This window comes from Mastigoproctus giganteus, chromosome 11 (assembly GCF_048544385.1).
Source record: "Mastigoproctus giganteus isolate SK-2022 chromosome 11, ASM4854438v1, whole genome shotgun sequence".
In the NCBI taxonomy this organism is placed as follows: domain Eukaryota; kingdom Metazoa; phylum Arthropoda; class Arachnida; order Uropygi; family Thelyphonidae; genus Mastigoproctus; species Mastigoproctus giganteus.
This window is the reverse complement of record NC_143585.1, coordinates 10,614,425-10,639,077: the sequence shown is the minus strand read 5'-3', so window position 1 is coordinate 10,639,077 and position 24,653 is coordinate 10,614,425. Positions and strand designations below refer to the sequence as shown.

The 24,653-nt window shown below is 40.5% G+C and overlaps 1 protein-coding gene across 3 annotated transcripts in view; it reads right to left on the bottom strand.

Moving 5' to 3' along the window:
* Positions 1 to 1,782: 1,782 nt before the first annotated feature.
* Positions 1,783 to 24,653, bottom strand: part of LOC150077697 (retinaldehyde-binding protein 1-like) — a 49,222-nt gene continuing 26,351 nt past the window's right edge. For 2 of the 3 annotated variants that reach the window (XM_090384291.1, XM_090384290.1), the window contains exons 5-7: positions 19,060 to 19,256; positions 6,946 to 7,056; positions 1,787 to 2,111 (exon numbers count right to left, since the gene is read on the bottom strand). In XM_090384291.1, the coding sequence (XP_090240417.1) occupies positions 1,947 to 2,111; positions 6,946 to 7,056; positions 19,060 to 19,256 (473 nt within the window). In that variant the 3' untranslated portion in view covers positions 1,787 to 1,946. Of the gene's footprint in view, positions 2,112 to 6,945; positions 7,057 to 19,059; positions 19,257 to 24,653 lie in introns of all 3 variants that reach the window. The other variant, XM_090384292.1, reaches the window with a different exon arrangement.

Here is a 24,653-nt window from a genome sequence, read left to right as displayed (position 1 = left end):
TGGAGGCTTCGTGGGTGTTTTTGGGATCAGCTTCAGTCCCGCAGTCTTCCAGTTTCTTGGGAAGATGCCTTGATGCAAACAGTTGTTAAACAGATTTAGAAGGAGTTCGGGGGTCAGATCCGTTACTTTTTTGACAATTTCCGGTTCGAGATAATCGAGGCCAGGGCACTTATTATTTCTTACGTGATTTGCCGCGGATTTGATGTCATCTAGCGTGAACGGTGATTCACGGGAGTCAGTGGTGTATATGTCATTTTCTTGGCATATTCTATGCTGTTCAGGTGAAGTAGGCATGGCAGTCTCCGGGAAAATAGTGCCCAGAATATTTGTGATTGACTGTTGCCATGGGGTGGTTTGGCTCCCCTGTGGTGTCAATGTGGTAGAAATAACTTCCCCCCTGGGGAGTTTGTTTGTGATTATCCTATAGACTACCCCCCATGGCTCATTATTTCCTGTTATGCCTGCCAAGTTTTCCCAGGCTCTTTGTTTGCTCTTGTTTATCGCATCCGTATATCTGTTTCTTGCTTCTCTATAGTGCTCCTTTAGTATCTGGACCTCAGCAGCAGGCCATGTGCGTCTTGCCCGTTGAAAGAGTTTTCTTCTTCTCATGGTCTCCCTTCTGAGTTGCTGGATCTCGTGAGTCCACCACGGGACTGCTCCCGGTTTGGGATTTCTCCTCTTCATTGATGCTTCACTCGCCGCAAGTATTATTTCCGTTACCCTCTTTTGATTCTCGTCTGGATCCCCATTCTGGTTTGTTGTTTCCAGGTGTAGGGCTGCAGCGGGCATTAAAACCTCTCTGAACCTTTCCCAGTTCGCCCAGCGGATGGCGAAGCGATTTAGTGTTTGTTTAGGTATCAGTAGCCTGTTTAATGATCTTCTGATTTGGCAGGTAATCACCCTGTGGTCGGAAGTCGTCCACGAGTCTCTGACGATCCAATCATCAACGTAACCTGCAAGGTTTCTCGTGGACAATGTGACATCAATAGTCGCCTCCCACAGGGTATTACAAAATGTAGGCATCTGGTGTGGTTTGTTCAGGATAGATTAATGTGGTTAGTGGACTTGATGAGCTTGGGACTGGGCCCGATTTGGATAAGAATCTTAATGCCATCTGCATATGAAATGATCTTTTGGTTATTTCGCACCCCCGTTGGGCAATAATTGCTGTGAACAACAATCCAGAGAGGATACCCCCTGTGGTACTCCAGCGGTAACAGCCCTCCAATAGCATCTTCCTCCAGTGTCAAGTCGCAACAACCTCTTGCTAAGGAGATCAGTTAGAAAACACAGCATATTTCCCTTGATGTTATAGTATGATTTTAAAAGCCACAAGATCTGCGCTGGTGGAACAATGGGATTTATTGCCACAGAATCTTGTAGACATGTTACTATTATTATTACTATTAAATTGCTATGGAAAGCACAATCATATCTGAGTTCGCACTTTTTATCCTTTCACATTTATACTGTCCAAAATATATGTATAGTAAAATATAATGAGTGGATCTTTGTGAAGTTGGTCGTCTTCATCAGCAGAATATCAGCTTCAAAATATAATCTTTTATCATCACTGTCTGTTAGAAAAACCCTTCCTGGGTTGAAAGTTCACGATCAGGCAGGGGCATATTGCTAGTCGTAATTACTAGGAATAAAAGTAATGACAGCGAACTTTATATTTTCGAAAAATATTTATTGAAAAATACAAGTCTTCCTATATTCAAAAGTCAGAAATTTAATAAATTAGAGTTATAGTCGCAAAATTATTTATCAAAAAAGTTCTTTCTGTATTTAAAATACTTTAAGAGAAATTCTGAAAGCGCTTCAGTAGTATCAAATATACGACGGAAAGTCATAAGAACAGAGTACCTCTTTTGATTAAATAGGGGGACGTCACAAATCCCTTTATGATGGCCAGGAAATAAAAATAAAAATCAACTGATCTTCTATTGGACGGATTTGCACGTCTCTATATATTTCGGATACCACTCCTGTAATTTCTTTTGTATTGAGAGTTCATCTAATGGTCCGAGTTCCCCATGGTACTCTGAAGGAAGAAGGGCCAAAGGCAGGTGTTGGTGTAGTGACTCCACATTATCATGGAAAATTACCTGAAAAGAAAAGAAAAACTGGAGGTTTAATTTTATTGAATTTTTTTTAATTATGTCATTTACATATTAATAGTTTATTTATTATTTTTTTACACATAACCTAACTTCTTTTGATACTTATTTTTTCAATTTCCCACACTTTTTTTAAAATAAGTAATGAACATATTATTTTAATTTAAGATGAAAGGAATTTTAATGGGGATATTTTTTTCATATCGTGGCGAGTTAAATACTCTCATATCATGCCCACTACAGAATGAACTCATGTGTAATAGGTCCGTTAATTGTGTGTGCTTTGCGGTCGATTTACCTGTTTTGCTGAAAAAAAAGTGTGAATTACGTGAGGTGGGGAAAATTCTTTAGACACCTGAGACCGACTAACTCTGCCATTGAGTGAAAAAAGTACATAAAAGATTCTTAAGTTAATGACGGGATTCGAATCACGTTCCTTTCCACCAGATATTGAGAGGATGGTGATTATAACCACTATGGTCCCGGCGCGTACCATCAATATGGCCCAATTAGAGAATGACATATATTATTCTCATTAATTTCAAAGAGGTCTGCAAAGTGCATTGTTCCTACTTGTATTAGATCTGCTTCTGTTCTACGGTTTGTGTGTAATTAGATTTTATTTCTACTCATTATCTCAGGGTGTTGACAAACAGACAGATGAAATTTAACGTTCGCTGTAGAATTAGAATGAATTGAAATGTTAAAAAGCCGCATGAACAAATATTTCTACTGTATTAATTACTCGCAGGAAGACTTTAGGTAAAATAGAAAATGCTAACTTGGCCAACTTCATGGCAGTTCTGGACGTCTCTGTCATGCAACTCCCGGCGGAGGACTGTAACTTGCTGGATCCAGATGTGCACCAGAGAACTGTTACCAGAGTCATTAGAAACGCCTGTACCACAAACTTTAAAAGAAAAAATCCATTCCCCAGCGCTGTTCCCTGGCGGTTCCCAGAGCTGCAGCGCTTCCGCAGAGAGGTAAATAGTAAAAGGAAAGCTTTCCAAAGAGCAAGGAGATCATGGCCACAACCACAGGTGGAGGTCTTGGGACAACAATATAGGGCAGCCAGGAACACCTATACGGCTCAAATCCGCCAAAGGAAAAGGACATCTTGGGAGCATATGGTGGCATTGACTGGGAATGCCGACCCTTGGGAGATTGTATGTAAAATTACGACCAATAAACTCCCCACGGGAGAGGTTCTGACAACCACTCTCACGCCACAAGGAACAATAATCGCTACCTGGAGCAGTCAATTAATAATATACTCAATACCATTTTCCAGCCACTGATCTCTTACCTCACACCAATACAAGCCCAACTGTGTCTCCAATGAGTACTACACCACACAGGAAACCGAAGAGCCCCTCGCCCTGGAGGAACTTCATCGAGCAGAACTCAAAAACTTGTACAGGAAATGCCCAGGTCCTGACCTTCTGGAGCCCGAGATTGTCAGAAGAGTATCAGACTATTAGCCATACTTACCTTACTGCTGAACTTTTCAACCATTGTCTGGCAAAAGGATCCTTTCCACTTGAATGGAAGACAGCTAATCTTCTACTTCTCCTCAAGAAACAGAATAAACCCCACAACAGCTAACATCGTACAGACCGATCACCCTCCTAACCGTTCTCAGCAAACTTTTTGAGAGACTCATCTTCTTCAGAATTCACAAGTATTATACAAATACAAACCTACAGGCTGACAACCAGTATGGATTACGTCAGGGGCGTTCGACAGTAGACGCACTAAATAACTTGATAACATCTGCTCAATTCACACCTGAAAAATACTTCTTTGTAATTGCAATTGACTTTGCCGGGGCGTTTGACTCACTTTGGTGGCCGAGCGTCCTTGGCAGGCTCAGGCAAGCACAGATTCCTCAAAATCTCTATTTCTGCATTAAAAGCTATCTGTGCGACAGATCTGTCAGTGTAGAGACTCACTATTACAGGGTGATCAGAAAGATCCACAGGGGATGCCCACAGGGCTCGGTCCTAGGACCATCTTTATTGAACATGGTCCTGAATGAGTTCCTAATTCAAGATCTTGGTCATGTTAAGTACCAAGCCTATGCAGACGATTTGATTCTTTCCGTGCCTGCCAGCACAATGGCCCAGCTTGAAATTTCTGCTAACCGAGCACTCTGGCTCTCCCAGGAGTGGGCTACCCAGTGCAACCTAAGAATCTTGGCTGAGAAAACCTTCAGCATCCTCCTGAAAGGGAACCTAATCTCAACCAGACGACCGTAGATTAAGATCAATGCCATAAACATCAAGCATCGCAACCAGCTTAAGCATCTTGGTGTAATCCTGGATTCAAAACTGACCTTTCTTCCACACCTACGGTATATCCAAAAGAAGATAAGAAATTACACAGAATTGGTGGCAAGGGTCACCCGCAGGGACTAGGGTTTAAACCGACGTACCCTAGTCCTGTTTTACAAAGCAGTCTTTATTGCAGCCATCTCGTATTTTGCAGGGGTCTGATACCACTGGGCAACTATTGTTACAAATCAGAAGAAATTAGCGACCATTCAAAGAGCAATACTGCTTACCATCACCAGGGCCTGCTGGTGATAGTAAGCAGTATTGAGCAGGTAAGCAGGTGAGGACTTGGAGAGCACTCCTGCTCTCCAAGTCCTCTCTGGAGTCCTCCCTTTAGACCTTGAAATAATTAGATTGGACAAGTTGTATCATCTGTCAAAAGGAGTCTCCACTACCACCATTGGATTTAGCATTAGCATTAGCATTAGCATTAGTAGAGGCATTTGATGCAAGAAAGCAAGCTTATGCAGCATCAGCCAAAAAAAAAAAAAAAAAAGTAACATAAATAAATAAAAATAACCACTTCCACTTCACCCCTCTGTTCGTTCGAAATACCTGTCCAGCTGAGCCTTAAACTTATTTAGGCTATCAACTTCCACGACAAGGGATGGAAGTCTGTTCCACCCACCAACCACCCGCTGGCTAAAGGCAAATTTCCGCACATCTATCCTACATCTGTCTTTCCTCAATTTGAATTTATGCCCTCTCAGGTGATTTTTCTGAGCTAGAGGAAGAATCCCATCAGCATTGAGCATGCTCAAACCATTCAAGGCTTTGTACACCTCTATCAGATCACCCCGCTGGTGCCTAGTTTCCAGACTACCACCAATTTTTACCACCAGATTTACCACCAATATAGCAATCAATCGCAAGGCAGAGAAAAGGCGCCTTCTCGCTCACCTGCAGCAGGCGTGGCAGGACAGATGGACGACATCTACTAAGGGAACAATTACAAAGAAATGAGAAATTCATCCCTGAAGTAGCGTTCGCGTTCCCAAACGCCCCAAGCTGGTTTTCTCCTTCCCTGTATATAACTTACCTCTTCACAGGCCATGGGTCGATACAAGAAAAATTAGCGTCTCTGGGCATCACACGTGATCTACGCTGCCACTGTGGCCCCTGAAGAATCTTGACACCATATAAGGTATGACTGTCCTGACTATGAAGACTTGAGATCTATTCTGATCACAAAGATTATTAATTTGCCAAAGGACCAAAAACGCATACTAATTCATACCCATGACAATTATAAATACTTCACCACTTTTACACAGGATGTCTTCAATAAACTATTCTTTTACCCGAATAATGAAATTTATCTGCCGTGCTGTGTATCTTATGTGTGTATCTGTTAATTGCATGTGTTCTATGGTCGATTTGGCTGTTTTGGTGGACGAAAAACCCCAGTTTCTGAGGAAAATGACCTTGCTATCTACGCCTGAGACCGACTAACTCAGCCACGGAGTATAAAGAGCCCATTAAAGTTTCTCTCGTCATCGACGGGATTCGAACCCGGGCCTTTTCCACCCGGTTCGGGGAGGACGGTAACGATACGACTGTACTATCCACGCAGACGGATGTCTTCAATAGACAAAGAATATAAAGGAGCATTTTAAACCACCAAGACCAATAACTTGAGAGAGATTCTGGGCATCCCTCTCCATTAGCATCAACCGCCAACCTCACCGAAGCTCAATTGAACTGAAATTCACTTCCTTTATCCAAGTTCCATCGGTCTGATATCTACAACTGAATCTGCAGCCAAGACCAATCGGAACCTGACTTCAAACGCAGACTCCAAACTCGGACATTGGAGACACCAGCAGCTTCTCTGCCACAAGCCACATTGGCAATCAAACCGAGCACTCCAGCCTGGTTTTCTTTTACTCTCCTCCCTGCCTCCCCCTTCTTCCGCCTGGTGAGACATGGGCCTGCCTCACTGACTTTCGGGGGTCGCCTTCTCTATCGTCCCCATACTTCTGTCTTTTTCCCCAGCTTTCAGTCTCCCCCCTACTCTGTCTAACGCGCAGTGTACACCCCATACAACTTATCAATTAATAACGTCCAAAATAAACTGCTGTTTTACATAAACCTCTCTCGGCCTTTTATATTCTACCGTTAACCACCACCTTTTTTTTTACATAGGCCCTTGCCACTGAAATCTTCGGAAACTAGGTGGCAGGGTCTGCCAGAGTGCAAAAAATCTACTGGATACCAGACCTTCCTCTCCGGGGCCAAGCGCGGTAACGGTGGATCCCAACAGGGGCCCAACGGCTAAATGGACAGAAGAACATCAGTACACGACACTACACATCTGTCCACTCCTCACACACTTTTTTAATCTCTGGCCATCAAAGAGTTCTGTGCTACACAAACAGAGTACACAATGCGGAGATGGGGGAACTCCCTGGTTCCCCCATCTCCGCGTTGGACAACTAATACACTTTGCACTTTGTACCTTTTGCACTTGTTCAACTTATACAACTTACCCGTTTCAGCAGCTTCTCACTGAAGAAATTTCGCAGTGCATAGTAAACGGCTCGAAGAACCATTCCTGTATTGAGAATATGAAACTGCTTAACACGACCCGCAGTGCCTCTCTGTAAAAAAATAAACAAAGTGATAAAATAAGGTAAGTAAAAACAAACATTAGAGCATTTATCATAATATTAAAAAAAAAAGCACAACCAAAACATTCGGCCAGTCGTTTGGTGATATTGATCTTGGAAGTTGGTCCTTAAGGATACACCGACAAATATTATATCAGGTATGCCAAGCTGAGCTTGCTACCTAGGAGTCTAAAACGTTGACAGAGCTTATATTCAATTGGCAACCAAGTAAACTGTACCTAATTTCGGCAAAGTTCGGTCTGTCCGTGATAGCGAAATCCTCCGCTTGCCCCTTCACAATGGTGGGAATGTTAGTAACCCTAGGAATAACCCCCATGTGCAAAACAAAAACCAAACAAAAACGTGAAATCCGTCACCTAGAACATTGTAGGTGACCACCGAGGTGCAAATGAATGCAATAAAGATATATAAAAACGAAAGCAGGGCTCGAGGTGTGCCGCCCATACTAAACGGATGAATGCCGCCCCTTTGTGTTACCAGGCAATACAAAGCAGCAGAGAACTCTCATCTCAACCGGTACAGCACCATCACTTTTCTTACTGGAGGCACAGAGTAGTGAAACTCATGCTTAGTCTGCAGAGCAAAGCTCCGGTAACTTCCTGTCTCTTCCATCATGCAGTACGTTTGATGTCTTTTGAGGTTATGATGGACATCATGGCGAAATTCAATATTCTTCGTATTTCGAGGGTACAGCTCTAAAACGGAGTTCACAGGTCGTCCGCTAAATACTAAATAGGACTGAACCTATTGATAACTCTGTAGGAGGCCTGCGGATTGGTTAGCGTATAATCTCGCGGCCTCTGCTCTACAAACAGTGAATGAAGGGAATCTGAGTAGTGTGTATGGAGGAGAATTGCCGAGGCCATATTATATCAAGAAGCTGAATATATTGTTGCCGTAAGTATCGCATATCCAAAAATATCATTACAGTACAAAAATATCGTAGAAAAAGCAGTACAATATCGTAAAAAATATTGTTAATATCTAAGGGCAGAAAACTTGCTTCTTGTCTAAATGGTAGCCAAGCATTCCGGTCTCTTGTAACAGTTATAAGCCGCAACTTTTACCCATCTCTGTTCCAACCACCGTAAAAACCAAATGGTTCTATTGCCACTTCAGCCAAGGATAAAGCTGACCTGTTACTATTATATATTTCTTCCAACTCGTGTATTAATGATCTTGGTAAACCACCTCCCATTATTAAATTAAATTTTCTGTTTATAATCCGGGACGACCAAATAGTCAGAGGAGTTAACAAGATAGACAGAATACAAGAAACAGCACCGTATTCAGCAGTCACGGGCTTGAACCCCGGTCACTCAAGGCACGCGTACTTATGCACCCGCGCGCCTGACCACTAGGCTAAGGCGGTCTTTCCAGTTCGCTCCATTCAACGTCTCCTGTGGCCTTCATTGATCACATGGAAGGTTTCTAGCTAGTTTAAGAGTTGGCGTTTAATCGATTCCTCCATTACTTTAGAAAGAGTAGAAGTAATTGCAATGTGATGATAATTGTATTGGAGGGATTTGTCACCCTTTCTAGGAACTGGTTGGATATGAGCAAATTTCCAAGCAGAAGGGAAAACACCTTTGGAATAAGAAAGTGAAAAAAGGCGGAATAGAACAGGAGCAAGTTCAGGAGCGCAGATTTTGAGAACAAGTGGAGAAATACAATCATGACCTGGAGCTTTCTTAGCTTAGATTCGTCAAAATCCTTCTGACATTCTTTTTACGGAAGACCACAGGGAACATTGAATGGGGAATGCTGGGAATGGTGCGAGATGTTTTTACCAAGATCATTGATACATGAGTTGGAAGAAAAATGGGATACTAGCAGGTCAGTTTTATCCTTGGAAAATAGAACCAAGTTTTGACAGAGGTGGGAGCGGAGATGAACAAAAGTTGCGGCCAATGGCTTCGGCAAGAAACCAGAATGCTCGGCTACCATTAAGGCAAGAAGCAAGTTTTCCCCTCTTAGCCTGTTCAAACTCTAGTTTGGACTGATTAATAACTGCTTTACAATTGTTGCGAGCTTTGGTGTAAGCAGAAAATGAAACTGAAGAATTAGAAACAAGGCAATTACGATATGCAACATTCTTCTCTCGAACAGCCTTAGCACATTTATTGTAAAAACTAAGGTTTGGATAAAGGACGAGATTTTAAGGTGGAATGTAGAGTAAAGAATTCCATTCATACAAGAATAATTTCACTGAAATGTTGACAGAAGTTTTTAAACAGTAATCCGACCAAGGAAAAACAGAAGAGAAATCAATCAGGTCATCCCATTTAGCATTTTTGTAATGCCAAACAACCCGAGATTGGGAATGGGCATGAGATAAAGTCTACATTGGAGAAGAGACAATCACCAAGTTGTGATCTGAGGTGCCTAAAGAAATATTCACTTCGACTGTGTACTTAGAAGGGTTGTTTGTGAGAAAACGATCAAGCGGGTTGGCTGTATGATTAGGAGTGTGCGGTATTACGGTAGATAAATGAACAATCTGTGTGAGATCAACAGTAATTGCAAAAGCCTCAGCATCTCGACAAGCTGGGTCTGTGTGACTAGAAAATGGAAACCAGCTGGAGTTGGTTGTGAACATTAAAATCACCAAGGAAAATTACCTCACTGTTAGGAAATGTCATAATGGAGTTTCGATTGTCCTATTTAATTGCTTCTAAAACTGCTCCCTCCCCTTTTAATATTTCTGATTACAAAATTAACCTTCTTTTAGTGCTCCCCTATTCCTTCATTAAGCCCATTTACCAAATATTTCTACAGAATCTTTTACTTGTAATATTCAATTATCAACTGCATTATAACGAAGCATAGTAGTACATAAAATTCTCACAAAGTTCTACTGAGCTGTTTCTTAAAATAACCTATATTATAGACAGAGAAGCATTACGCTACTAGCTTGGACATAAATTACATGCCTTTAGTGGTATTCATACGTATGGATATCAGCAGTAGTGCCAAATATGGAAATGCGCTTGGTACTTCGGGTAGTCACCAGACAGGCCCGGACACAGATTGATAGAGATGGGAGGGACATTGTGATCATTCCTTTTCCATCACGTGCCGTCCAGGTGCATGAGACGAGCACTGGAGAGTCCAATGATATCTGAGATTCGTGTAAACTCTGGAGGATCTTCTCCCTTTAAAAACTGGGTCCTGGGCGACCCAGGGGAGAGTTCATTAAAGTAGATTAGAGTTGCCGAGAGAGGAGAGAGTTGGGAGGTGTCGTAGAAGCAGTTTTTGACCATAGTGTGCGAAATATGTCGTGATAATATTTCTTTGTGGTATGGTGTCTGTGTCGTCGCCAAGGAGAAGGCCGCCGCCCAGTTCGTCCGGATGAAGGTGCCCATGAGAGGACAGCAAGGGAGCAAGAGAGGAAAATGGGGTAAGTGAGAATCCCTTTTCATAAGAGTGAAAAGATTGTGTGGAAATGATAACTGAACAGAAAATATCCATGTTAATTCTTACCCATAATGAACGATGATTTCTTCCTAAGAATATATATTTCTTCTTAATGTTATGCCTAGTATATCTTGTGTTTCTTAGTATTCTGGCAACTTAATAGATATGGCTAATGAATTGATATTTCCAATAACGCGTTTTCAATATAAAGCAATGACAATGGCTATTTATGTGAAATTACTATAATATGGGCTCAAACGAATGACCACTATAACTAATTATTACGTTGATTTACTCTCATAAATGCAGCATACGTTATATTAGAATGCTCATATCTTTAATCTTTTAATTTTATTGTATGGATGGAAGGTGTGATGTATGTTTGTTTATTAATTCGTTATATTAAATATTTTGTGTGGAATAATTGTCTCTCTGCTAACTATTCATTTACGCCAGAGAAAAACCAGTTGTAGAGCCAAGAAAATGTTTTGCGGCGTTAGAGATTTTAAGCTAATTTGCTTGTTTCTAAAGTTTCTAATGAAAAACACAACGCTGATCTAAATCGCGATATTTTATTGTTGGGGTGATTCCCCCCTTTTAAAATATTCAGGATATACGAGATTATTGTCCTATTTTACCACTACACAGATATATTAAGCTAGAGGAATGTTCAGAGCTGAAGTGCACTAATAGTGAAAAATATTAGGAGCACCTGAACTTTCTATTATCATTTTGCATCACATAGGCGCCGCCCCTTTACACTGGCGCCGTGACAATTAGCATTCTTCTTCTCACCCCCCCCCTAAGAGAAAGTTGGACTGGAGAACATCAAGTTGCAAAGAGAGGAAGTCAAAGAGTTCCAAGTGATTTATGGAGTTAGGAGAACGATAGAAACAACAGATGAATTTGACAGAATGAGGTACAGAGATTATGATAATAATAATAATAATACAATAATAATAAGAGTGCTTTAACCACAGGTTGCAATGGCCCAGTGGTTAAAACACTGGACTACAAAGCTGATGGACCCGGGTTCTAATCCCACCTTGGTGGAAGAGGACGCGGCTCTATTACGGCGATATAAGAATAATATTAAATGATGAAAAAAAAAAAAAAAACATCGCGAAAGTTACCCAATTGGACTTTAACATTTGTACTTTATTTCCATATTAATGTTTTTAAAATCCAGGAGTTAAGTGGAAGGTAATTTGAATCAGACATCCCTGGTGATGTGTTCAATTAGTAGTTTCTTGAATTGATTTAGTGAAGTGATATTTTTGATTTTTGCAGGATGTTTGTTCCAGGTTTTAGCACCTCTGTATTTTATACTTTTCTGACCTATGGCTTTTCTGAAAAGCGGAATTGTGGGCGTTGGAGCTTTGTCGTTTAACTAATATTACTTTTCTTATTAGTTTATTTTTTTATTGAAGCTTTATTTGAGGTTTATTTTAATCAATTCTTCAATGGAGTCTACTATGCCCCCCTTTTTTTCTCAACTCCCACGTAGCACCTGACTTATTAACTCCCAGAAGATTCTAGATTCGGGGGGGTTTCAGTAATGTTAATTTCCTCACCCGGACACTAGGCTCTGTGTTCAAAATGACTGACACGACTCATATATATATATATATATAAAATTGGTTTATTACATATATACAAACTTGGATTATTTAACAAATCAATACTCATTATTCACTTTACATTAATACTACGGTTCTGGCCATTAAGGTCTTCCATACATCATCATTTCTTGCCTCTCTACTACTAATACTCTCCTAAAATCAGTTTAACTAAACTCTTAAATACAATTGACATTCTTATGTTTCTTATTCCTACTCTTTTAGCACAATTGACATTTTCATGTTTATTATTCCTACTCTTTTAGCACAATTGACATTTTTATGTTTATTATTCCTACTCATTTAGCTCAATTCTACATTCTTCTCATGGTTATTACAATTCTTCTTCTTCTTCATTGACATTGTATAAATTTACATACAACTCTATCTGCTCTACCCGTCCAAAATTATTAAATTTTCCCCTTCATTAATTAGTCTGTAAATTATACTATAACTATAATCAATCCTACGTAAAACTGGTTCAAAATATTTCCTTAATCAACTACAGAACATGCACTGAGTTTACTGAAAGTGCTCTCGCAATCTCATTTAAAATTTCCTAATCTTCCTACAGTCCTTTGCAAATATATATATATAGGTACATAAACTGTTTGAAACTTACTTCTGGGATTTGAATCCTCCCGCTAACAAAATGTTTCGCCTGTGTCTTTCCGCTCTGCATTTGGGGTCCACCATCAGTCGGAGATTTCTCTCCTTCAGCTCCGGAACTGTAAACATCTGCTAGGGATACTGTCTATTCCGTCGATTCTTCCTGGTACCATAATTTCCTACGCTGTGCCCAATCATTCAATCGGAGTCGCTCCTTTTTACTCTATTTCTCTGTGTAGACTGCAGGGCTGCCCAGTGTACTTTCGTAAGCATCATCTCTCGCCTTCTTCCTAAATATATTTCTAGGAGGGGGTTTTAGGACTTCTTCCTTCCATCTCGAGAAAGTTCCTATCTATACTTTACTTAACTATCGGAGTTTAGCCGATTCACCAAAATTGGTCCTACAGGTGAATTACTTCTAGGGGTTGTTTCCCCAGCCTACCTCTCAAAAACTTTCATCACTTCTTCCAAAGAACCTTTTCTCACCTCCCGAAAAAGACTTTCCTCTCTCTTTTTTCGCCCCTTTTCCCGCGCTCTCTTCCCTTTTTATTTCTCAAAATTTAGTAACGCCTTTCCTTTCCACAGCCAATCATTTCTCTTTTTCCATCATCATCCCATTCTCACTTACCTATTTCACGTGACGTGCAATAGGAGAAAGGTCACCGGAAATTCCCAGCATCTCAGAATCTCTCCTTAACCATCCAGAACATCTGTGTCCACTTACTTGACCTACCTCGCCCCAAAATTGACCAAGCGTTCTCTGTTAACGGTAAATCAGGATCGCTCCCCGCTGGCCCCTACTGTGACCTCTCGTGAGCACTCCGTCTCTCGTCCCTCGCCATCCACTGACCACCCACTGGTCCATCTAGCTATCTTCACTTGCTCTTAGGGAGTGGACGCCGATCATATTTCCCCCTCTAATGTCTCTACATTAAGTACAAACTCTACTTAATTCAGTTCCATTAACGTGACCCACTATCTTAAATTTTATGACTTTAAGTGTTCTCTTGAAAGGTTTACATTATCACCCTACCTAGCATTCTTTCCTTAATTATTTTATATTTAATTTAACTTGTAAGACTTTGGGTCTTACAGAATCTTCAGGTTGGCTTCATTTCTTAGATTGTATGATATTTCTTCTTCGTCTGTGGTTATGAAAAATTATCTGAAGAGAGGGGGAAAGTCTGCTGGCTTCATAGCATTGTAAACAAGGATCGCCTCGGCTTCCTGTAGCAGTTGGTAGATGCTGAGGAGTTTCACTTCCTTGTATCTCGAACTAACCGAAGCGTTCCGGGGAAGGCCCAAAATTGAACGAACGCATCGATTAAGAATGGAGTTGATTCTCGCAGGGGTTTCTTGGCTGGTGGTACCCCATGAGATGATTCCATAAGTGAGGTGCGGCGCGGCTGAATTAAAGAAAGGAATACTAATCTGAGAGCCGACCGAGATAGCCGGGTCGGTAAAGTGTCTGCCTGGCAACCCAAAGGTCGCGGGTTCGATTCCCGCCTCGGGCTTGGATCAGAGTACTGCACAAACCTTTGGAGGTGCATTATGGCCACAGAAGCCTATGCGCCAACAAATACCAAAAAAAAAAAAAAAACTAGTCTGAGAAGGGAAGGAGACGCACAGACACTGGCGAGTATTCCCGCTAGTGACGAAGTTTTCTTTCGTAGGGTTATCATTTGTTTTGCCCAACTTAGCTTATCATCTAGCCAGATTCCGAGAAAATTGGTTTCATTCACCCTTTCAAGTTCTTTTTTCTTTGTATGTTACATCAAAATCAATATTAACTGGTTTTTTTTTTTCGTTTTAAACAACAAGTACTTTGATTTTTCTGGATTCAGTATAAGCTGATTCTTTTGAAGTCAACTATGCATCACAGAGAGTAAGGCAGAGATTTTGTGTCGAAGCTGATTAGGGTCTTTGATCAGGATGGAAATATCATCGGCTACGCTATTAGATGAGAAGATGGAAGAAGAGAGAGAAATTCATCGATGTAAAGAAACAAATAGGAGAGGTCCAAGAAGTCAGCCTTGAGGTACTCCCCTGGAGAAATAACAGATGTCGGAATATGATTGATAACCTTCTCCTTGAAGACTATCTTACCGATCGACAAACAGCCGATTGGTAAGATAGTCTTCAAAGAGAAGGTTAATTTTCCCTCTCAAGCCAAGATTGTCGAGTTTGTTAAGTAGAATATTATAGTTTATGCAATCAGTCAAGAAACAGTTCTATAGCATAGTGACCCTTTTCAAGGCTATCAATGATTTTCGAGCAGAAGTCAACAATTGCAAGATCAGTGGATCTTTTAGAGCGATAAGCATAATGTTGTTGATGGATGAGCTGATTTTCTTCAAGATAACCCATGAGTCTGCTATGAAGAAATTTTTGAATAATTTTGCAAAAAATTGAGAGTAGAGCTCACTAATAAAAAGGCCTGTGTGGTCAGAAAATCTATCCATAATTGATGCCGCCAACTCTGACAAATTATAACTTTATAAAAATAAGTGAAATAAAATAAAATAAAATAAATGAGTAAAATCGACTGTAAAATAAAGATTAAAATCGTTAAACCCGTACGACTATAAAACTGAAGCTTTTGGCAGTATCTGCTGCCTTCCTCAACAGAAGTAGTGCTGCATCAATAATTCATTATAAAGCAATAAGCCTTCCGAGTAAACCCAGGATGTACTATGGTACCTGCGCATACTCCGTTTCCCATATGTTAGCACCGGAAGTGGCACGGGGCTGTACGACCTTAAAATGTTCATCCCTACCCAGGATAACGGTCTCAAACATTACATTAATCCTAACAGTGATAAGGGTAGTGGGACGCACTTTACGTACAGTAGACCAAGGAAGGTTCAAACTCTTGACACACCTGTGGCAGGCACTGCTGACTGGTATTGTTTCGTATTCTGACCATTGGAACCGCCACCTCATCCACTACCTCCGTTCCGATACGTGGTCGTCTGGTTCCCTGCCTGGAACTACACCTAACTCCCCGGTCGGTGGCTTCAAATTTCTTTATTAGTTTTCGAAGCCCCACTGACAAGGTCAAAGGTCCTTTACGCAAACCTTTAAGTCTCCGATATTGACGTAGTGCTGCAGGCCTATCGGCCCCTTACTTCCCTTTCTTCCCTCCAGCCTTCAGTCTCCCTACCCTTCTCTTGACTATACACTGCGAAAGCCCCATACATCCAAATTTAAATTCACACCAAAATTATTGCTCGTCCCATTTGGCTTCTAGAACTTGCCATCGTAGTGTACAACCCCATGGTCATTTCAGTGAACAAACCCCACATACTGTCTCTTAATAGCGATCTTGCAATAGTACCACCGCGATTACGATTTTTTTTTTTTTTTAGGACCCAGCCGATGAAAATTCTAGGAAATTAGGCGGTGGGACCTGCCAGAGTATAATAAATTACAAGGTACACCTGGCCAGCCTCCTCGTTGGCATAGTACGGACAACGTCGGATCCCATCAGGGGTTCGACAGCCAATAGGCCAGAAGAACAATGGGCACAGCATACTACACAACTCATGATCCACACACTGTTAAATCTCTGGTCTTGACAGATATTCCTGATACCATTTAACCCTCAACATACTTTGTGGGTGTGACAGTTCACTGTAAAGGCCAGAGATTTAAAAGTAAAGTGTAAAGTGTATCTAGGGTCAAACGGCACCAGGGGTTTCCCCCATCTCCGCGTAGTTTACTTTGTGTGGTCATACAGTTCACTGTAAAGGCCAGAGATTTAAAAGTGTTTGGTTTGGTTGGTTTTTAGGAGCATTAGCAACTAAGGCCATATTGCTCCGGGATATGCGGTGGTCATTCCTTGACCTTTCCGCATCCTCCGTATTTGGTGGTGACGGGCTCGAACCCCGGTCTAATCAAGAAACGTGTGCTGCGCACTGCTGCTCCTTCCCACCTGGCTACAGAGGCGCCGTATTTAAAAGTGTATGGATCTTGAAATGTGTGGTGTCATGTACCGGTGTTCTTCTGTCCATTTAGCTGCTGGAGCCCAACGTTGTCCACACTTAGCCTCGTGGAGGCAGACCAGGTACCTAGTAATTTGCATTTACTCTGGCAGGTCCTGCCACCTATTTTCCTGAGATTTCAATGGCAAGGACCTAAAAAAAAAAAAAAAAAAAAATTTGCACGTTGTATGTTGATCACATACATGTTTCCCGGTTTGAAGGGGTTGCGTTTGAAAATTTAATGCCGAGCAGAGGGCGAAATAATTTAAAGAAGCTAGAATTTTGATGTGGGTCTTGCGCTGGCATAGAGATAGAGAGGGGAGGAGACTGAACGCTGGGGGGGGGAATAGCTTTAAATTTAGGTGGTAGACATCAGAGTGCTCAACACATGGATGACTGGACCCAGGGTATCTCAGAAGAACATCGCCCAAAGCATGACGCCGCCGCCACCGGCTTGTTTTCGTCCCATGGTGCGTGCATTTAGGCGCCATCACTGTCCCAGGTAAACGACGTACACGTACTCGTTCGTCCACATGAGGCAACAGGAAACGTGATTCATCGGACCAGACGACCTTCTTCCAATCACTCAAGGTCCAGTTTCGATGATCGCGTGCCCATTGTAGGCTCTGTCGCCAGTGAACCCTGGTTAGCATGGGCATGTGCAGCGGCCTGCAGCTGCGGAGCCCCATTTTCAGCAGGGTTCTATGTACTGTGTGTTGTGACACATTACTCCCATCACCAGCATTCCAATTACCGGTGAGTTATGCCACAGTCGCTCTTCTGTTGCCACGTACCATCCGGGAGAGCCTTCGTTCACTTCGAGGATCGATGAGCCGTGGTCGTCCAACACCTCGCTGGTGGTTCGTGAGTTTCCTATCCTCGGACCACTTTCGGTAGGTACTAACCACGGCTGACCGTGAGCATCCTACCAGCCGTGCTGTTTCGGATATACTCGGAACTCCCGTCGATGACGTGAGGAACTTTATTTGGATTTTTACACTCTGTGGCTGAGTTAGTCGGTCTCAGGCGTAGATAGCAAGGTTTTTCTTCCAGAAACTGGGGTTTTTCTTGCAGCAAACAGACAAATCGACCATAGAACACATTGAATTAAGAAACATAAGACAGCACGGAAGATGAATTTAATTATTCGGGTGGCATAAATAGAATAGTTTTTTTTTTATATATGCTCTGAACTAGTCGTCCGGCCATTACAATTTGGCCTTTGTCAAACTCACTTAAGTCAGCTGCCTTTCCCATCTGAAGAACAAGAGTAACACTAAATAACCGAGCTCAGTATCAGGTGTTTTTTATACAGTGTCCCGACCCGCGCACGTGCCATAGTTCACCTTCAGTTGCTTCGATTTGCGACTCGCTGGTCATAATGTTTTGGTTCGTCGGTGTATATACCAAATCATGCTCGGTGACGACGTAAACTGTGCAAGCTTTGCACTAGTTGCATAAGTCATGAATATTTATTGATGGTTGCAAGAAAATTTCTTACTGTTGACCTCTGCTAAAATAAAGGATGTATTTAGGGTGGCCGATTAAAAAGCATCTGCAAAATTAGAATGAGAGAATTTTCTTAAAGGCTTTCAAAAGAGCAGCGGCTTTGGAAGTTGGTATTGTTTTCTTCGCGAGAATGCGAAAAACTTGGAATGTCGCATGTCATTAATCTACTTAGATGGATTTTTCAGTGGATTTTCTACTAAGGATATACTGCATTGATTCAAATAAAATAATAGCGCATTTGCACAGTTTTGGCCGTTATGTACTCGTATGCTTCATAAGTATAGTTTTCCTCTGATATGTTATTGTCTTATAACCCTTGGGGGTATCACAGTTGGTATAATAACCGTCATCCCCAGATAGGGTGGAAAAAGACTTCAGTTCGAATACCGTCAATCATGGAAGGAGTTTCTGTGGGCCTTGTGCACATATGGCTGTGTTCGTCGGTCTGCTTTGAGGATACATTTTTTTTCTCCCGGGTTCCGTCCAGAAAGGTATAGATAGACCACAGAACACATTTCAGAGATATATTATATCCGGCCCAATGTGGCTTAAGTTACTTATTCCCCTAAAACCCTACACCAACAACCTATGTTCCAATAATTTTGAAATTATGTTCAATCTGGAATAGATGTGAACCTTTTCGATAGACACTGATCGGAAATTAACTTCAGCTCCATTACGTGACAGTATATGTTATATCTGAAAACAGGACATGCGCTACTACTACAGCAACAACCCGTTTATACCAAATAAAAATACAATCAATTATTCTGAAACTGCAAAAACTACTTATAAATTAAAGTATTGGAATGGATATGTGTTCTTCAATTACTCACCAGAAGTAGGGAATACCAGTTCATAAGTTTAGGAAGCGAAGTGATATTTTGCAATGTCATCAAGCTGATATTCTGCCAGTCGAGTATCACAATCCAGCCATGTATCTGAGTGAGTTCGTACTGGAGGTCCCATTCAATTAAAATTGAAGATGCTTGAAATATCAATTCATAGGAAATATCGGGCTCATTTGCAAAACCTACAGAGATATAATTTTAACTATAATTAGCGCGAAACTGTGCTGGGCTGCTGTTTTGTGCAAAATAAAAAATAATTTCTTTCCAATAATCATTCATATAAACAAGTAAATTATAAAAGAATTAACTTTGTTGTTCAGGCAGTTGCCTTTTTCTGGGGGCTGTTTTATTATGTCATTTTTTTATGACAGATCCTATTCAAAGAGTTAGTTTAAAGTGGAATTGATTGTTAAAAGTTCTGGTAAGTAATGAATTTTCCTAGTCATAGAGAGCGAAAATAACAATCGGAATTCAGATGTGGATAGAGATTCGTGTTCATCATTCGTATTAAAGTACCGAATAATGAGCGTTATTCATTTGAGGTGGAAAAGGAAATTCATTCTGAAGACCGAGAATGCATTTTCTCGAAGAAAGTTTGTGTCCCATTGAAATATTACATTCAGTTAGTGAAAAGGGTAAATGGATATTCAGAATAAACGCAGTGGAAACTATTGATAAGAATCACTGGTTGAATTCGAGATAAAATTCATCTGCTCCTTTTAGAACCTTACACAGAAAAGAGGTTGAATGAAAGAAATTACCAGCAACTAATTTCATTACATGAATCAGTCAGGATAAAATTATTTTCGTTGATTTTGGATAGAAGAAATATAGAAGATACCGAGGTATTCTGGAGCAATATATGTAGCAGTGAAGAAAGACATACGAGCCAAGCCCCTGGATAGAACCAGAAAGGAAGAAAACTTAAGCGGTGAGGAGATTAATGGAGATTCGGGAACAAATACAACGGTCCATTAGGAAGTCACAAAACTGGAAATCCTCAACAATAGAAAACATCTACAAATACTTGGAAAATAAGCTCGGCTGCAAATAAGCACCTAACAGAGCGTTCACCCTGATGATAAGTCAGCCACAGACAATCGAAGAGCCGACCGGGCTAGCCGGGTGGGTAAAGTGCCTGCCTGGCAACTCAAAAGGTCGCGGGTTCGAATCCCGCCTCGGGCTTGGATCAAAGTACTGCAAAAACCTTGGAAGGTGCATTATGGCCACAGAAGCCGATGCGCCAACAACTACCCAAAAAAAAAAAAAAAAAAACAATCGAAGAATTTCTTGCTCAAGGAATATATATACCTGAAGGCAAAGATACAAGAAAAACTGTGAAATATATGCAGAAAAACTATCTCCTAACGATGTACTGATTGGTTGCATAACTAAGAATAGAACTCACCCCTTGGAGAGCCAGAACATTACGGCCGAAAAGCAGAAGGGATTCAAGAGGATGAGGATATAAGGAGCAATTAACCATTGACGTCACAGTTATAGAGCAAGCCCACAAGAACCATCCAAACCAGTATACGGCCTACCTCGATTACCGCACGCCCGTTAGACTTCGTGCCTCATGGCTGCTAATACTGAAGATCCACAAAGGCAATGCGATAGCGACAAACTTACTAGAAGCAGCCATGGGGAATTAGAACACTACCAATAAGGTCGAGAATGACACAACGAGACCGATCCCTATCAGGAGAGGAATATTTCAGGAAAATGCCTTGAGCCCACTGTGGTTCTGTTGAACATTCAACCTGCACTCTACCATGCTCAACAACAGCAAATATGGATATATCCTCAAAGAAGGAAGGAAAAACATGAACACCCTCTCCCACCTGATATGCGTGCATGATATCAATCTCTACTGGGCAACCGAGAAGGAACTCCAGCAGCTGCTATGGATCACCGAAGAATTCAACAATGATATCAGGATGGAATTTAGACAAATGTAAGACCCACAGATTGCATCAGTGGAAATTAGTCGGCCTAAACTACTACCTGAAGACTGATAAAGAGATCGAAACCATGACAGGGGAAGAGACCTACAAATACCTGGGGATGATGCAGTCTCAGCAATTACAGCACAAGGGGATCAAGGCCTACCTGACCGAAAAATATCATAAGAGACTCAGAAGCCTGCAAAAAGCAAAGCTGAATGGAGGGAACGCAGTTAAAGCCATAAACACCTATGCAGTCCCAGTGCTAACATACTGTGGAAGCGGTGTTTTCTTTTCTTTCTTCCTCATTTCTTATCTTATATTATTTATTTTAATTCCATTCATATTACCCCTATAACTTAGTATTGCCTTCAATGATAATTGTTCCTAATATTTTGGGAAACAGCTCCCCTCAAGCATTGAGGTCCACAAGCTACCTAACTGCATAAAATTATCAGAATTTTCCAGTAGCTCAGGGATTCTTTTTTCCCATATAACATATTATTTATGTAATCTGTAAGTATTCATGAGCAAATGGCAAACAACATTTTAAACACAACAAAGTTCTTTATTATGCTATACTATTAACATACATATACATACTGATATTAATTATCGTACGTTTTCGCTTACTTTAACATTGAAAACATCTAATAATGCATTCACTCTTGTCTTTCCGAAGAACATCTCTTAATTCTACTATATTAAACATCAAATTGTAATCTTCATTCAATCCTAATCTCTAATCAGAGCTTTTTCCATCGATTACCTATATCTAATAAATATTTTATTTCTCACGTATAATTCACCTAATTTTCTCTTATGCACATTTACTACTTATTACCTTATCATATATATTAACATGCCTTCATTCACAAATTTTATTCATCATGCTCATTATTATTATATAAACTTGTACATTTAACATTCTCTCTTCAGTAATTTTAGCTTAAACAAAACTGTCCAGTCTGTCCTGAAATGCTTGAAGACTTACTTTTAGCATTCTTCATTCCAGGGATCCCTTTCTTTAACACAAGAATTCTTTACCTAAGGACCTTCCTTGCTGCTCACCTATACTCTGGAACGGTTCTCTGGAGCAAGTTTTCGCGGGACAGAAATATTTTCGGCCATTCGTTCCCTTACACAGAATCAGCACTTTTGCTTATTTCTTAATGACACCTTACTTGCTACACAAAACCCTTTAATCTTTAGCTTAACAGCTCTCCTCTACTCACTCATTCTCTTGAATATCTATCATACTTTCAGCAACACATTTCTTCTTTTATACCCTTTCTCCTCCTTTTTTTTTTCTGCACGCCCAAACCTTATATAATTCCCTATGATTCACATATCCCCAACTTATTAATTTATACAGATCCAATCAGTACTCAGTTTCTAAACTTTTTTTTTTGTTCTGAACCTTGTTTATTTTTAACGGAATTTTTTCATCTAACCCCATTGCACCCCCTACTGACAATACTTATAGAACAAGAACGAGACGATGCCTCTCCCAAAATGACAAAGTGCATTCTGAATCGGCGGTATGATAGAGGGGTTCAGTAGACATTGGCTACTTCCCTGAGCACCCTTCGAATCTAGTGTCCTTCAACTTTGCTATTTTTCTTTACTTGTTGTTTCGATCGGATCGGCCTAATCCCTTTAATCGAAATATTTCTGAATAGTTGTTTTTCTTGTTGGTACACCTGTTTTCTTTCCGCCCGCTTTTCTTGTTCAGAGATATTTGTAAGACTGTGTCTTACAATACTCATTCGGGATCATAGAGTGGACTAACACCAAGCTGGCGGATATCATGAGAAAGAGAAGGACAATGCAGACCAAGAGCCTCTAACACCCCCGGAGTCGGCCGTGGAGAGGCTGACCATAGCACGGAAAGGAGGAAAGGGCGTGATACGTCTTATCGAGTAACAGTAAGGATGCAGTGTGATCACCCAGACGGAGTACACCCATAGGCAAGACCATGTGGATAGGATAATACATCAGAAGCTAGCGATGAAATAACAGTTGATCAAAAAAGTGTACCGTATTGCAAGTAGGAACGCCAGGCCGTAATAGAGATCCCTATTCGAAAGCTATACTGTGACCGAAGCCATCGTACCGAACAAGACGATCCCGCACAACAGACCAGACATTACTCTCATCAACAAAAAGGAAATGGCTACCTACCTAATTGACATAGCGATGCTGAACACCAGAAATCTCTGGAAATTCCACAAGGAGATGATCTGGAAGTACTCAGACCTAAGATAGGAAATCAAAGATATGTGGCATATGGAACAAGTAATGACCATCCGGATCACTGTGTCAACCACCGGCACGGTTCCAAAGAACCTCCATAAGAACCTAGCAGTAATAGGCCTCACAGCAAACACCAACAAGGAACTCCATAAAGTCCTCATTCACAATACCTCTGGAACAGTACGAAAGTCTGCACTTGTATTAGCAGAAGAAAACAATGCAAGGAAGCAAGCTTATACAGCATAAGCCAAAAATATAAAAAAAATCATGACACCTCCCATTTCATTTATTCATTCCCTTCAATAGTTGCATAAATCGTCCTTGAATTTATTTAAAATATCATCTTCCACAACAACAGATGGAAGTTTGTTCCAACAATCGACCACCCACTGGCTAAAGGCAAACTTTCGTACATCTATTCTGCCACCATCCTTCTTAAATATGTATTTGTGCCCCTAATTGTGTATGTGGTCTGAGCAAGGAGAAGAATTCCATCAGCATTGAGCTTTCTCAATACATCTCAGTAACCGAATACAACTAACCTGCACATGCACTTGTTATCAGTACCTGTTAATAGGCGTAAAATATCCCATAAATATAAGAAAATGTTTAAAATAATAATTATAATAATACAATATCTATTAACTTTCATTTCATACTTCCGGAGCAGCAAACTTCTTATCAAGTTATTATAATCAGTATCAATTAATGTTGTAATATTATAACTAACTTGATATTATAATATCAAGTTAGTTATAATTATTTTAGTTAATTAAAATAAACATTTTGTAAATGATAATTACACGCACCAACATACGAGAAGGAATACATTTCTCGATTCCATCTTTAATTATCTCTAAGAATTTAATAATCTCTATGTACACCATACGAAAGAGTAAAAATTTAATAATCTCTATGTACAATTTGGATAAAATGTTTTCGTATTAAAAATTCTAACTTTTCAAGATAATAAGCGTTTTTAATTTTAAAATTCATTTTGCTTCAGTCATATCGAAGGTATCCCTATAAACATATTTATTCAGGGCTGCGTGGGTTGGCTTTTGTAGGGCATCAGCAACTTAAGATATATTGTGTCTAAATAATACGTGAATCGCTGGTGATCGATTTTGCTGCTTGCCTAACGAAAATCCATAGTTTCCGGAAGAAAACCATGCTGCCCACGCCTGAGACAGACTAACTCAGCCACGTTGTGAAAAAAGGACCAAAAATTCCTCCAAAAAGAACAAAGAAGTTGTTGATGCTCTTGAAACTTTACAACAACCTTTCAGAAAAGGAATATTTAATAATGAACTTATACGTGAAATTAAATGGTACAAATTGTTTTAAGAGTTTATTTAGAGTCTTGATGTTTCAGAA